At 40.6% G+C, this 12743-nt stretch overlaps 1 protein-coding gene across 6 annotated transcripts in view; it reads right to left on the minus strand.

Annotated features, from left to right (window-relative positions):
* Positions 1-12743, minus strand: part of PHLDB2 (pleckstrin homology like domain family B member 2) — a 125154-nt gene that overhangs the window by 36024 nt on the left and 76387 nt on the right. For all 6 annotated transcript variants that reach the window (XM_062003444.1, XM_062003480.1, XM_062003463.1 and 3 more), the window contains 3 exons: positions 9641-10024; positions 7243-7386; positions 6225-6362 (listed from right to left, as the gene is read on the minus strand). In XM_062003444.1, the coding sequence (XP_061859428.1) occupies positions 6225-6362; positions 7243-7386; positions 9641-10024 (666 nt within the window). The remainder of the gene's footprint in view (positions 1-6224; positions 6363-7242; positions 7387-9640; positions 10025-12743) is intronic.

The following is a 12743-nucleotide window of genomic DNA, read 5'->3' on the forward strand; positions in this document are numbered from 1 at the left end:
AATTTTGAATCAGAAGAGAAAGGATTGAGGAGAGACCATCAGTATATTTAACTTTGCTTGCTGGTGGCATATCAAACAGTTGCTCTTTCCTTGACTTAATTCTAGCAAGTCTTTGCAGTACTAATTCAGCAAAGAGGCCAAGCTTCAAGCATTTTGGCATATCTGGGATATTTTTTTAATGACTGAAAAATATTTCCAGAAAAGCATGTGGACAAAATTAAACGTATTCCAAAAAAATGAGTTATCTGTTGCCAGCTGCTCCTGATTTCTATTCTTGAAGAGGGACGGGAAACTCAGATAAAAGAGTCTTAGAGTACATATTTCCACCATGACATAACACAAAAGTCCTCCAGAAGAAAAGGAATAACCTCCCTCTCTTCAAATGCAGTCTAAACTTTTGCATAAATAATTATTTAGAAACTCTCTGCCAAAACTACCATGTAGTTATGATTACCTCCCACAGCACTTCTGCTGAATTCATTACTCATTTTCAGTTATTCTTGCTTATATTCACATTCACTGATCTTTCTTCTCTGTGTATGTTGGTATATTCAAACTCATGTTTTAACTTGGAGATATCAGGCATGGTAAATCATTAAGCATCCTTTTCCACATGTGTGAGACTGCATGTTTTAAAACTACACAGACTAAGGAAGCACTGTATGAAAAGACATTGCAAACCTGGATAACATCCAATCAAGCAAATACAATTTTCTCCCGCTTCCTTATAGAAGCATTATGGCTGATAAAGACCCTTAAGATTGAGTCCAACCATTAAACTAACACTGCCAAGCCTACAGCTAAACCTGACTCTCAGCACCTCATCTATATGTCTTTAAAATATCGCCAGGGATAGGGAACCCATCACCTCCCTGGGCAGCCCATTCCAATGCTCAGTAATCCTCTCAATTCTTCCTAATATCCAACCTAAACCTCCCCTGGTGTAACTTGAGGTCATTTCTTCTCATCCTATTATTCATTACTGGAGAGATCAGCCCCCACCTCACTACAGTCTCCTCTTAGCCTCCTCTTCTCCAGGTTAAATAACCACAACTCCCTCAGCCACTCCTCATCAGACTGGTTCTCCAGACCCTTCACCACCTTCATTGCCCATCTCTGGACACACTCCAGCACCTCAATGTCCTTCTTGTAGTGAGGGGCCTGGAACTGGACTCAGTATTCTACGTGTGGCTTCACCAGCACCGAGTACATGGGGACAATCACCTACTTGGTCCTGCTGGTCACATTGTTTCTGATACAGGCCAGGATGTCATTTGCCTTCTTGGCCACCTGGGCACACTGATGGCTTATGTTCAGGTAGCTGTTGATCAACATCCCCAAGTACACTTGATCCCTTTATCCAGATCATTGATAAAGATGTTGAACAGAACAAGCCCCAAAACTGAGCCCTGTTCCTTATAGGCAACATCAATCCTGAACTAAGTCTCATGAGCCAAGGTCATCAAGCGGAAACTGCATTTGGAAATAGCAGTATGGATTTGAGGTGCTATTCCACTTTAAACACCAGCATAGATATTGTATGTCTTCAGTGTGGTAACATGAATGACTGCCATAGTGATTACAAGGAACTGGGCACAAATGACAGAGAAAAGGGAGATTGGCTCACCTGATAGCTTGTTTCTGAGTACTGCCCAGCTTGGGTCATTACAGAGCACGCTGCACTCAAAGTAATTTTGTCAATATCGGTAGCAAAGCTCTTTCCTAGTATCTTCAATCTGTCTCTCTCAAATTGTATTCCTAGTGACTTCGGGGAAAGGGATTCTAAGTTGTGCTCAAGAAGCATGGCCAGGTAAACCTGGATCTCCCTCCATACAGTGGCACAATTTCCAGCATAGCTGAAAGAACAAGCCGTGCCAAACAGCTTTGTAAGTAGCACCCTCAGACAGGAAACTAAGTCCTGTCAGCACTTTTATCTTGCCAGAGATGCAGCACAGGCAGAACTGAGTCGAGTCCTTCAACAGTGCTGAAAGGCTCTGTGTCATCTTATTTTCAAAATGGCAACTGCTCATAGCTCTTATTTCCAAACCTGAAGTAAATCAACACTAATTGCTCTGTTCCTTACAACGTATGTGGCTAAATACTCAAAAAAAGCAAGGGAAAGGCTCTGAACTCATCATAGGGTGTGTGCTACGTTATCTTCCCCATCAATTCTTTTGTTCTTCCTCACCCTTGGACCTGCCACATTGTTCACGTAGGGCTGAGCAGAGGACTTGAACAAGATCAGACTCTGTACCATATAATGCACAAATCCACTTGCAAAATCCATTCCTGATTTATAAGAAAGGTACTGGGACACACAGACATTATCACAGAATCATAGATTGGTAGGAATTTGAAAGGATCTTTAGAGATCATCTAATAAAATCCCCCTGCTAAAGCAAGTCCAACTAGATTAGGTCACATAGGAATGCATCCAGGAGGGTTTTGAAGACCCCCAGAGACTGCACATCCTCCCTGGGCAGCCTGTGCCAGGGCTCCCTCACCCTCACAGTGAAATAGTTTTTCCTTAAGTATAAACGGAATTTTTTATGTTCCAGCTTCATCCCTTTACCCCTTGTTGTATCACTAGATACAACAGAAAAAAGTGATGCCCCAACTTCCTGACACCCATCATTTAGACATTTGTAAGTATTAGTGAGATCCCTCTCAGTCTCTTCTCCAGACTAAACAGCCCCAGCTCCTGAGGCCTTTCCTCATAAGGAAGATATTCCAGTCCCCCAATCATCTTGGTGGCCCTGCACTGGACTCTCTCCAGAAGTTCCCTGTCTCTCTTGAGCTGAGGAGCCCAGAACTGGACACAGGACTCCAGATGAGGCCTCATCAGGACAGAGTAGAGGAGGAGGAGAATCTCCCTTGACCTTCTGGCCACACTCTTCCTGATGCATCCCAGGATGCCACTGGCCTTCTTGGCCAAGAGGGCACATTGCTAGCTCATGGATACTTTATCATCAACCAGGACACCACAGCAAAGAGCACACTGGCAAAGTCCAGAACTGAACACAGAACTATGCTTTCGACTATATTTTCCATTCTGCTCTCTTGCCTTGCAAGGGCTAGAAACTGTAGCTTTGAAACTGTTCAAAAGTTGGCAAAACTTTGTGACTTCATTTAAATGAGTTGGGCACAGATAATAAAAAATTAAAAATCAAAGAACTGGGTAGAGACTAATGCAAGAGATTCCACCTACAGTCTATTACAAGTACATAACACGGCCCAATAATCAATCTGCAGTTTATGACCTCTCTTTTTAAGTATTTCACAAGTTTTTCAAACAGGTGCAATGGGTAAGGATGAAACAGAACCTGGAAGAGGTTTCCTGTCAAACAGGTGCTGAGATCACTGGCAAATTCCGGGAGATGCTCAAGTCGCTCCCAGAGACAAGTGCCATCACGTCTGGCATTAACATATCCCCTCACCATTGCTTCAGGAGTGATATTAACTCTGCTTCTCAACTCAAGATGACACAGTATATTCAGATATCACTCCCTTACCCTGACAGAAATGGAACCACTGTATGAGCGATGAGACCCAATAGCTTTTTACCAGGAAGCTCTACCAAAGCCAAGATCACTGGAATTATTAGGGGTAAAATATTTGGGCAACTAGAAGAAACTGTGACCACTGCATGGACCACTGGGATACTTTTTCTAGCAGGAAACAACACAAAAAAGTACCATCATCAGGTGGCAACTACTGGCGGCCAAAACCTGAGCCTTAGTTCTGTTGAGAAGATCATGACTTTCAAATCATTTCAGCAAAAAGGAACATCTACCACCTCCGCTCGAGGTTGTATCCCTTTTCTAGGAGGGATTGATTCTGTACTACTACAGAGCCAAGAAGTGTCCTGTGTTACATCTGATCTGCAGGGCTGCAACCTTAAACACACACACACATTAAACATTAAAAAATACTGTTGTTTCAAGCCAGACAGAACTTTTATTTGTTGATGATCACTGCCATCTGTTTTGCTGGCTGATGCTACTTTCCCCAGAATGCTTCAGTTGTCATTTTGTATTCTGCCTGTTTGCAGAAGCTTGTCTCCCATTTCTTTTTTAAACTTTTGCTTTTACACAATACTTTCAGCCAACTTCTAGAACAAAATTTGTAGGCTGTCTTAGAGTTTATTTCTACAAGGGTAATTTCAGTATTAACTGAGCCATGGTTTTAAGTCTAGAGCACAGATAGATGGGTTTTTTGTTTGTTTGTTTGAAAAAGGGAACACAAAAAAAAAGACAACTAAGATATTGTAACTGATCTGGCTAATGGTATGCTTTATACTGAAAAAAAAATGTTTTGCATGAACTTGCCTCTTAAATAACAGAGATGCTTCTTCTAGACTGACTTCCATGTTTCACTTCAACTGAAAATTTAATGTACATTTGGCACTGTAATTTTCAGACTTCTACCCAATAATGTTCCATCACATGATTGCAAGGAAAGTTAAAAGCCTACAAGTTTAGGATAACTTCAACTAGTTTCATTGCTCTTTGAAGTTACTAGAGAACAATTAAAAAAGATCTCTTAAATTTCTTGCCTACCAACTCAAACAACACACTAACAAAATGCTATCTGCTGTTACCAATTTTAACCTTACCATTATACTAAAAAGCATGTATGAAACATTGTCCATGGACAACCTAAAACACAACCACAGCCAGTCACACATCTGTGTTGTTCAGCGGCAGGACTAGAGGTAATAGATGTAAACTAGAGCACAAAAAATTCTACTTAAACACAAGGAAAAACTTCTTTCCTGCAACAGTGATGGAGCCCTGGCACAGGCTGCCCAGGGAGGGTGTGGAGTCTCCCTTCTATGGAGGTTTTCAAAACCCACTTGGATGTTTTCCTGAGTGACCTGATCGAGGTGGACCTGCTTTAGGAAGGGGCTGGGACTAGATTATCTCCAGAGGTCACTTCCAAGCTCTACCATTCTATGACTGAAACTGAAAGCTGAAGGATGATTGAGGGGTACATAAGAATAAGGAAAAGCACAGGTAGGAAGGTCCACAAAAGTTCAAGCTTAAACTGGATGTGTACTGTCACTCCACAGGGCTGAGGGGTGGCAGCAACATTCTCCTTCTCAGACATAGACTTCGTGAGTACAGCTGCAAAACAGCATTCAGGTTCAAGGCAGGCAGAAATTGAAGACAAAAAGCTCAGAATAAAATAATGCAAGCTGTAAGGCATGAATTAAATGGAAATTGTGAAAAAGCTAAAAACGTGCAGCTTGACTAAGCAAAAGTAAATAATAGAGAAGACTTCCAGATATTTCTGGAAAGTTTAAAAAAAAGAAGGGAAGAGACGAGCTAGAGCATTTCCACAAGTGACAGGTTTAAATTATGAGGCAGAGGATGAAATTTAAAAGGGAAACATTACTGGCTGGAAGCCCTGGAAAAACTTCCTGACCTTGAGATATTAACTGGCTGTGGTATATCCTCTGTGGAGAAGGGAGCTGCCCACTAGCAGAGAGCCTGCTGGGGGGAGCCAGCACTCCCTGTTTGGAGGGGTACAGCTTCATCTGGCAGGCCCTGTCCATTTCTGTCCTTAAAATCTTGTTATTATACTGCTATCCTGTTTTGCAATCATACAGTATACATTTGCTGTGTATTTGAGAGCAATTATGTATCTGACTGTATAGAAGAACTAATTCTTTGGACTTAGTCACAGAGAGGATTTTCTACAGTACTCAAATTGTCAGTCAGCAAACAAAATAATCCAAAATTATTGCTTTAAAATCACATGACAGACATCTTACATATCATTCCATATAATACACAACACCACCTTCTCAAACCACAGCCTTCTTTCATTCTGCTCTTTTATTGAGAAAGGATTTTTATTTAAATTCAAAATATATAACCTACAAGGGAAAGTAATTGCACATTTCAATTAATACTGTTCTTTTATACAACAGATAGCCCAAGTCCAAGTTCTATATGGATTTTTTAATTAATAAAAAAATATCTTCACAGTAGGTCAGGTCTTTTTACTTAAATATACTATATTTTGCTTGTCAAGCATACCTTGAGAAACAAGATTGTTACAGGGAGATGGTGGTGACAAATTTTTTTTCTTACATATTTATCAAGTAAATTTACTTACTGACAGCCCTTCATAAAATAACCTCCATCAATATGTTTATGATAGAAATATAGTTTGAAGATGAAGGGGAGCAGTGCACACAGCTAAGATAATTCAGTTACCTTTGTCTTTTCACCAATAACATTTCTCTCCAGCTCAGCTATTTTTCTGTTTAGATGATCCAATATTTCCTTCTCTTTCAGCAGCTCTGTTGTTTCAGATTTCTGTTCCCCATCCAAAAGGGCACATTCCATATCCAACTAGGAACACAAAACATTTTTCAGAAGCAGTCCAGATTAAGAAGAAATCTTGATACATAGTATTTTCTGGGGGAAGGGGATTGACTTGGTGATTATTCACAAGAGAAAAACATTTCTTAAAAAGAGAGGCAAAAAAAAAGGGGGAAAAAGTAAGTTTTACTGCCACAAAAGTAAGTTAAAAAGAGATCACAAATTTGAGAAAAAGTAAAACTGCAATATAAAATACTGCAAAATAAAGTCCAAACCAACTTTAGTTTGAAGATTCTTTGTTTCCAAAACTGTTTCTTTTCTATCTCTTCTCTGTGCCTCCTCCTGTTATGATACTGTACAGGCTCCCACTGCTCAGGCTCCACAAGAAACCCTTCTGAAACAGCTGTTTCTTTCCTGTTGCTGATAATTGGAGCAAGCACAACCCGAATGCCTGGCCATCTTAGTCTACAATGGTGAGATTCCAGAAGGCAAAAGGGTGCCAACATATTCTTGTCATCATAAAGCCAAGGAGGTTCGAAAGGAAGTTGTCTCACTTCCTTTCTCTTTAAACCGTCACAGGAGACACCACTGTAAAAACTTCCAAGTGACACCAGATATTTAGATCAACTGAGTGATCACTAGACAAGCAAGATTGTTTTAATCCGTCTTAGGAGTATAGGGGTTGCAGCTGGGAAAGGCTAATCAAGTATCACACCCCTCTCCCGGTTGTGGAAAAATAACTTTCATAGTAGGAGATGATTCTGTGCCTAATCCTGGTAAAAAAGCACAGAATATGAAGGCTACATACATTAATCCATGAGTTCTCCGTGAACTTGCTGAACCCATCAGACTTATGTTACGTAGACATACCTAACAAGCAAGACATTTAAAACCAATACATTTTTCATACCTCTCTCGAGGATTCATCCATCTGGTCATTCAAATCTTTGATCTTCTGCTCAAGTTCTTCCAAGTTATTTAGTATCACTATGCGCTCCTCCTCCAGCCGACCAAGCTCCTGCCCTCTTTGCTCATCACTTGTGCATTCTGGTATCTGCAGTTGCATGTTACAAGAAGTTCATTAGAAAAAGAGTTAAATGCTGTCTTTCCTTCCCCCTTTCACATCATGTTCATTTTACACAAGTATGGTATTGCTAGTTTTGAACCAGTTGCATATTTAATGTCTACTATATTGCTATTTCTATATTTAGAAGGTGTGCAAGAGAAACAAACATGATACTTTGCTTCCAGGCATTGGAAATAAATACTATACTTAACAGTAAACACTATTCATTCTACAGGAATAGTTAAAACCTAATCCTTAAGAATACTTTACACGCTCTGCTATTGAGGTAGTAAAAATTCCATTTTTCCCTTATGAAAATAACACAAATAGATGCTTTTTATGTAAATTTCACTTGTTCATATAATGAAAGCCATAAGGTAGAACAGGACATTTTTGTAACCATCTAATAAGATGGGCAGCTTCAGTAAAATAAGGACAAAAGTTGGTTCTGGCTCAGCAGTTAGCACTGAGGAAGCAGTACGTTTAACATTGCTCTTTTTGTTGCTATTTACCAACTAGATAGCTGTGCCAAGAATTAAATAGCTTTATTAAGAAAATACCTGTGATCTTATACCAGCAAAGGCTTGATCAAAGAGTATTGAGTTTCAAATGTGTTCTTCATGTTCATCTGACCCTGGGGCTTGTGATCCAATTACTCTGGTAAGGCTGCTCACTCATTGTCCCCATCCACAAGAAGAAGCGGGCTGCCCACAGAGCTGCACATTAACCACCAGACCACACTGGCCTTACTCAAAAGAGGCTCAGCTTGGCTATGGCTATTCTGAGAGCAGGCCTTTTATCCCCAACAAATCTAATCTTGATATTTTAAAACAATGAGCGTGTTTCATTAACACAGTTGCTTGCTACTGCTTTCTCAGGGCTTTGCAACAAACGAATGACTGGTATTCCTTGATTAGCATTAGTAATCCTAGCAGGAAAGCCTCTTTTTGTCCAGTATCCTGTTCGGATAAAATGCTGACATAACGTCTTCGATTTCAACTTCCTAATAAGGATTTAAAATATGATCTCTCACTTGCACAAAGAAAGCAATAAATGGGAAACAAATGTAAGACCACAGTAACGTGTAAGTGAAATGTCTTATAACCTTTTCAATGCGCAAAGACCAAGTAAAGCCATACCAGCTTGTTTCTCTTCAACATAATTTCACACTAAAAGACTTAGATGACAGATTTCCAGAGAGATACTCCTTTAAATAATAAAATGTTTATCACATCTCTCTCTTCTACACATACACACTTCTACTCACTACAAAGGTGTAAGTTAAACAGAGGTTAAATACAGTTCAAGTTAGGCATATAACCGTGCTGAAGCTCATCCAGTGTGTAAATAACAGTAAAAAGGAAAGAGACAAAATATTTTGAAGGTGTAAATTTGTTAAACAGCAATCTGCTTTTATAGTTTTGCTTGCTCTTACTGTGATCCTAATTCTAACTGTTGAATATAGAGATTTAACACACTGCCTGTCACCAGGACTTGTTTCACACCAGACCTTAGGCACTCACCCAAGACAACAAAAGACCCCTGGCCCTAGCCTGGAGGAGGCTGCTGCTGCCCTAGATGAAGGAAATTATTAGGAATAGACAAAATTAGGAAGGACAATTTCCCTTCAGTAGTGAAACAGCAGTGCAAAGTACACAAGAAAGGAGTTGCAGCTTATGAAACACAGGAGTTGGGTTGGAGAGGCAGAAGGCTGGCTGCTGCTGCATGTCCCATGAGAGGCAACAGCTGACTTGACAACTGGTTCAGGTCAGGAAAGGCAACAGAACAGTAAGTTTGGCTCAGGCAACTCCCCTTCACCTCTGATGAGACTGTTCTGGTTTGCTCGTGATAAAACATCCTCCTCATACAGGAGATAGGAAACTCGGTGTGTGAGAAGATGGCATAGCTCCTCTTCCCTCCTACGTCCCAGCACAGTGCTAAGCAGGGTTCCTGAAACCTACCTGATTCAAATAACTATAATTGTTCAAGTAAACACTTCCCCCCCAGAAAAATCTTAAAAATTCTCCCTGAACTTTACACCTCTGTGGAAACAAACAAACAACTTTCAGTACCAATAGCTTCCACGGAAAATGAAATAATTGTTTGCTGGCTCGTAACTCACATAAGCCATGAGGTTAATTCTCACACCTAAGCTATCCTAACTGTGGCCTCTGCCAGGACAGATGACTCCTCGAGGAGGTTTTCCAGTAGTCAAGCCTGAACTGTACTCTTTCAGCATTACCTTTGGTGTGATGCTTAGGTAGGATGATTCGGCAGCATCCTTCAGGAAGCTGGGAGCAGGGAAAGGGGGAGGCTTTGCACTTTCATTGAAGTGCTCTTCAGTTCTCAGTCCTCGAGAGGAAAGGAAAGGAGCAGTGCTGCGGCTGTGGCTGCTCAGCTCCGAGAAATCTGAATCACTTGCAGATGACTTCAGCTGGCTCCTGAACCTCATTTCCAGATTCATCTGGGAGTCTTCGAACACTGAATCCTCGTCTGACAGCTGAAGTTTTTCGAGTTCTTTGTTAATTTTTTGAACATCAGCAACTGTCGTAGCTGCGGCAGGGTCGCTGTCAGATTTGGAATATTCTGCACACAGATTTAGGATTGTCTCCAGCCGTTGTCGTTCCTAGTTTAAAAGACAAAAAGATAGTAGTACTAAGCATCACACACGAGCTAAAGTAAAGATGAAGTTTAAAAAGGCCTGATTTTTTTTGAGGGGGTTGGATTTATTTGGTTTGGTTTCTTGCTTTTTGGTTTTGTGGGGTTTTTTTGGAGTGAAGGATTAAAGTCCTCCTCTTCCACATATGTCTCTAGCACTTAATCAACATACATAAATTAATAAATTGCAGTGCAAGATGAAGAATCAAAGTTAACATGGAAGAAGAACTTAAAAAATTACATTTCACAGAAATGAACAGCAACTTAAAGAAGATGTCCCAACACTTGCCAACGTAGAAAGTTTTAATACTATTTATTCAGACTGTTGTAACCATACCTCATATTTGTGTACACATGTAATCCTGTGAGCTCACTGTATAAATCACTAATTGCTCTACTTTACGCTTACTCTATACTCTTACCAAGCTGCAAAATATCATACAGATTTTCCATGAACTCACTCGTTCCTGACTTTCTGGATTTGCTGTTTTGTTAATTTTGATTCCTTTTTTGGGAGACAATTAGCCCACACTCTGCAACACAGTTTTATGAGCATCAACAGAAAAATGAGGCATTACATCTAAAATACAACAGATGTCAAATGTACATAAGTGAGGGAAATCTTTATTTACCAGTAAATTCAAATTCCCTGTGAATTCATACTAACATCTCAAAATTGCGAATCTCAATAGCTATGCCAGTTTGACCTGACATACTTGAAGTTGCTATATTCCTGAAGGATTTCTATATCCCTATGATACTCCATAAAAAGTATCAGAAAGTTAGATTTCCTTCATTTCACTGTATGCATAGCTTCCTGTAACTTCTATTTCAGATGACTTTTTGTTTTTTAGCTTTTCATTTTTAAGAGTTAAAGCTGCTATGTAATTTCACGTTCCTTTTGCTGAAGAAGAAAAGTAATGTAAATAAATTGCTTACCATAAGTCTATTGAAAATTCTGCTGGAAAGAGAGAATATTGTGAGAGTTCCATGTTTGGCATTAATAACTGCACTAACGATATAATTTCTGATTTCTAGGAAATCTTTCTTATTTTGAATAGTATTTTAAAAAAAAGAAGCCGAAAAACCAAAATCCTCAGCCTCCTTCCCCAGAGACCACTACAGACATATTCGCTTTCCAAGCTCTACCTGGCATTACATTTGCAAACAGGATTTGCAAAGCAGCTATTTCTAACAGTCCTAACACTCCCTGTGCCCAAGAGGGAGTGATAACAAAGATCAAGCAAAGAAGCTTGGGCAAATGCATTGCCTGCCCTTTCCTGCAGTGACTTGGTGTTTTATGAAAGTCTAACACTGGTTTACAAGCACCCAGCTTTACATACAGCTACCGAGAGATTACCTGGTCATATGCACTACATGCTCACATCATCCCACATCACCCCCAGTTAAGAACTGCACTTCTGAGCTGGAGAACCCATCTGAATGCATCTGTTTCCAATCACTACCCAACCAAGAAAGCCGAGCGAGACAGAAATTTTGCCTTCAGGTAGCTTATTCCCAGGTTCCCACTGCAGGTTTCCTCTGAAGCCTCCTGTAATGGCACTAGCAGAGATGAGCTGCTGAAACAACAGAGCCTGGGACAGCTGTAGGGCACCAATTGCAAGCTTGTATTTTCCACGAAATGGGTCCAGCAGATTCTGCAGACATCCTTCAACCCTGAACGATCAACATAATTATAACTCCTCAAAGCTCTCTTCCCTCCAGGCAACCACTGTCAGACTCTAAACCTCTTCCCTTATCCCTCCAATGCCACTATCCTCCCTCTTACTAAGCCTTTTGGCCACACAACCCAATTCCTAAAGCACTGTGCAAGAGCTGGCTGGGATTGCCGGTAATTACGCAGCTCCTTCTGTTATGACGGCACCAGGCCTGGCCCTTTCATACAGTCGTTGTAATGGTTATAGATGGAAAGCAGGACATCAGGACATGAAATCCCACCCTCTCCTGCAAAACTGGGTATATATATATATGTATATATCAAGTTACCCTATTCCAAGCCTCCATCCCTTCAATAATAATAGGAAATGGCAAATTTCAAAGCATAGTCGCTGCTCATCCTAGCCCAAGTACTTGAGCACAGGGCTCTCCCTGCAAACCTGCCCTTTGCCAAGCAGTCAGGAAGCGGGGGGGGGGGGGCGGGGGAAGGAATTTGTTTTTTCTCCCAAGTTGCAGATGCTTGGGAAAGCTTAAAAAGTGCAGGAAAACCTCTGCCAGTCCTCAGAAAATTAGTGATGAGCTTTCAGACACATTACAGAAATACCGATACCTCTCACTTCTATTTTGACATGGGCCGAGAGGCTTACGGACAGGAAGCTCTGTGGTTATTTTATACAGTCTATTCTCATCGTTTCATCTCAGCCAGCTCATTCCAGCTCCAGCACACCTGCATTTAACTGTTTCCAGTATAATTTTCTGAGTCAAGCAGTGAGCTAGGAAAGCACCCTTGCGATGGAAAGTGCAAAAGCAGTAACATGTGGAAAATCCAGTCAATAATTTTGCAAGAAATATCCCACAAGTTGAGATGCTGAACAGTGTGGAGAAAAAAAAAGGTATGTCAAAAGAGGGAAACTGGTTTAAAATTGGCTCTGGTGGGAGGGAGAGGTGTTGAATCAAACCTTGTAAGCCTTTCAGTGTATTTCCCCATAAAATGTCCTTTCTAACAGACT

This window comes from Colius striatus, chromosome 1 (genome assembly GCF_028858725.1).
Source record: "Colius striatus isolate bColStr4 chromosome 1, bColStr4.1.hap1, whole genome shotgun sequence".
In the NCBI taxonomy this organism is placed as follows: domain Eukaryota; kingdom Metazoa; phylum Chordata; class Aves; order Coliiformes; family Coliidae; genus Colius; species Colius striatus.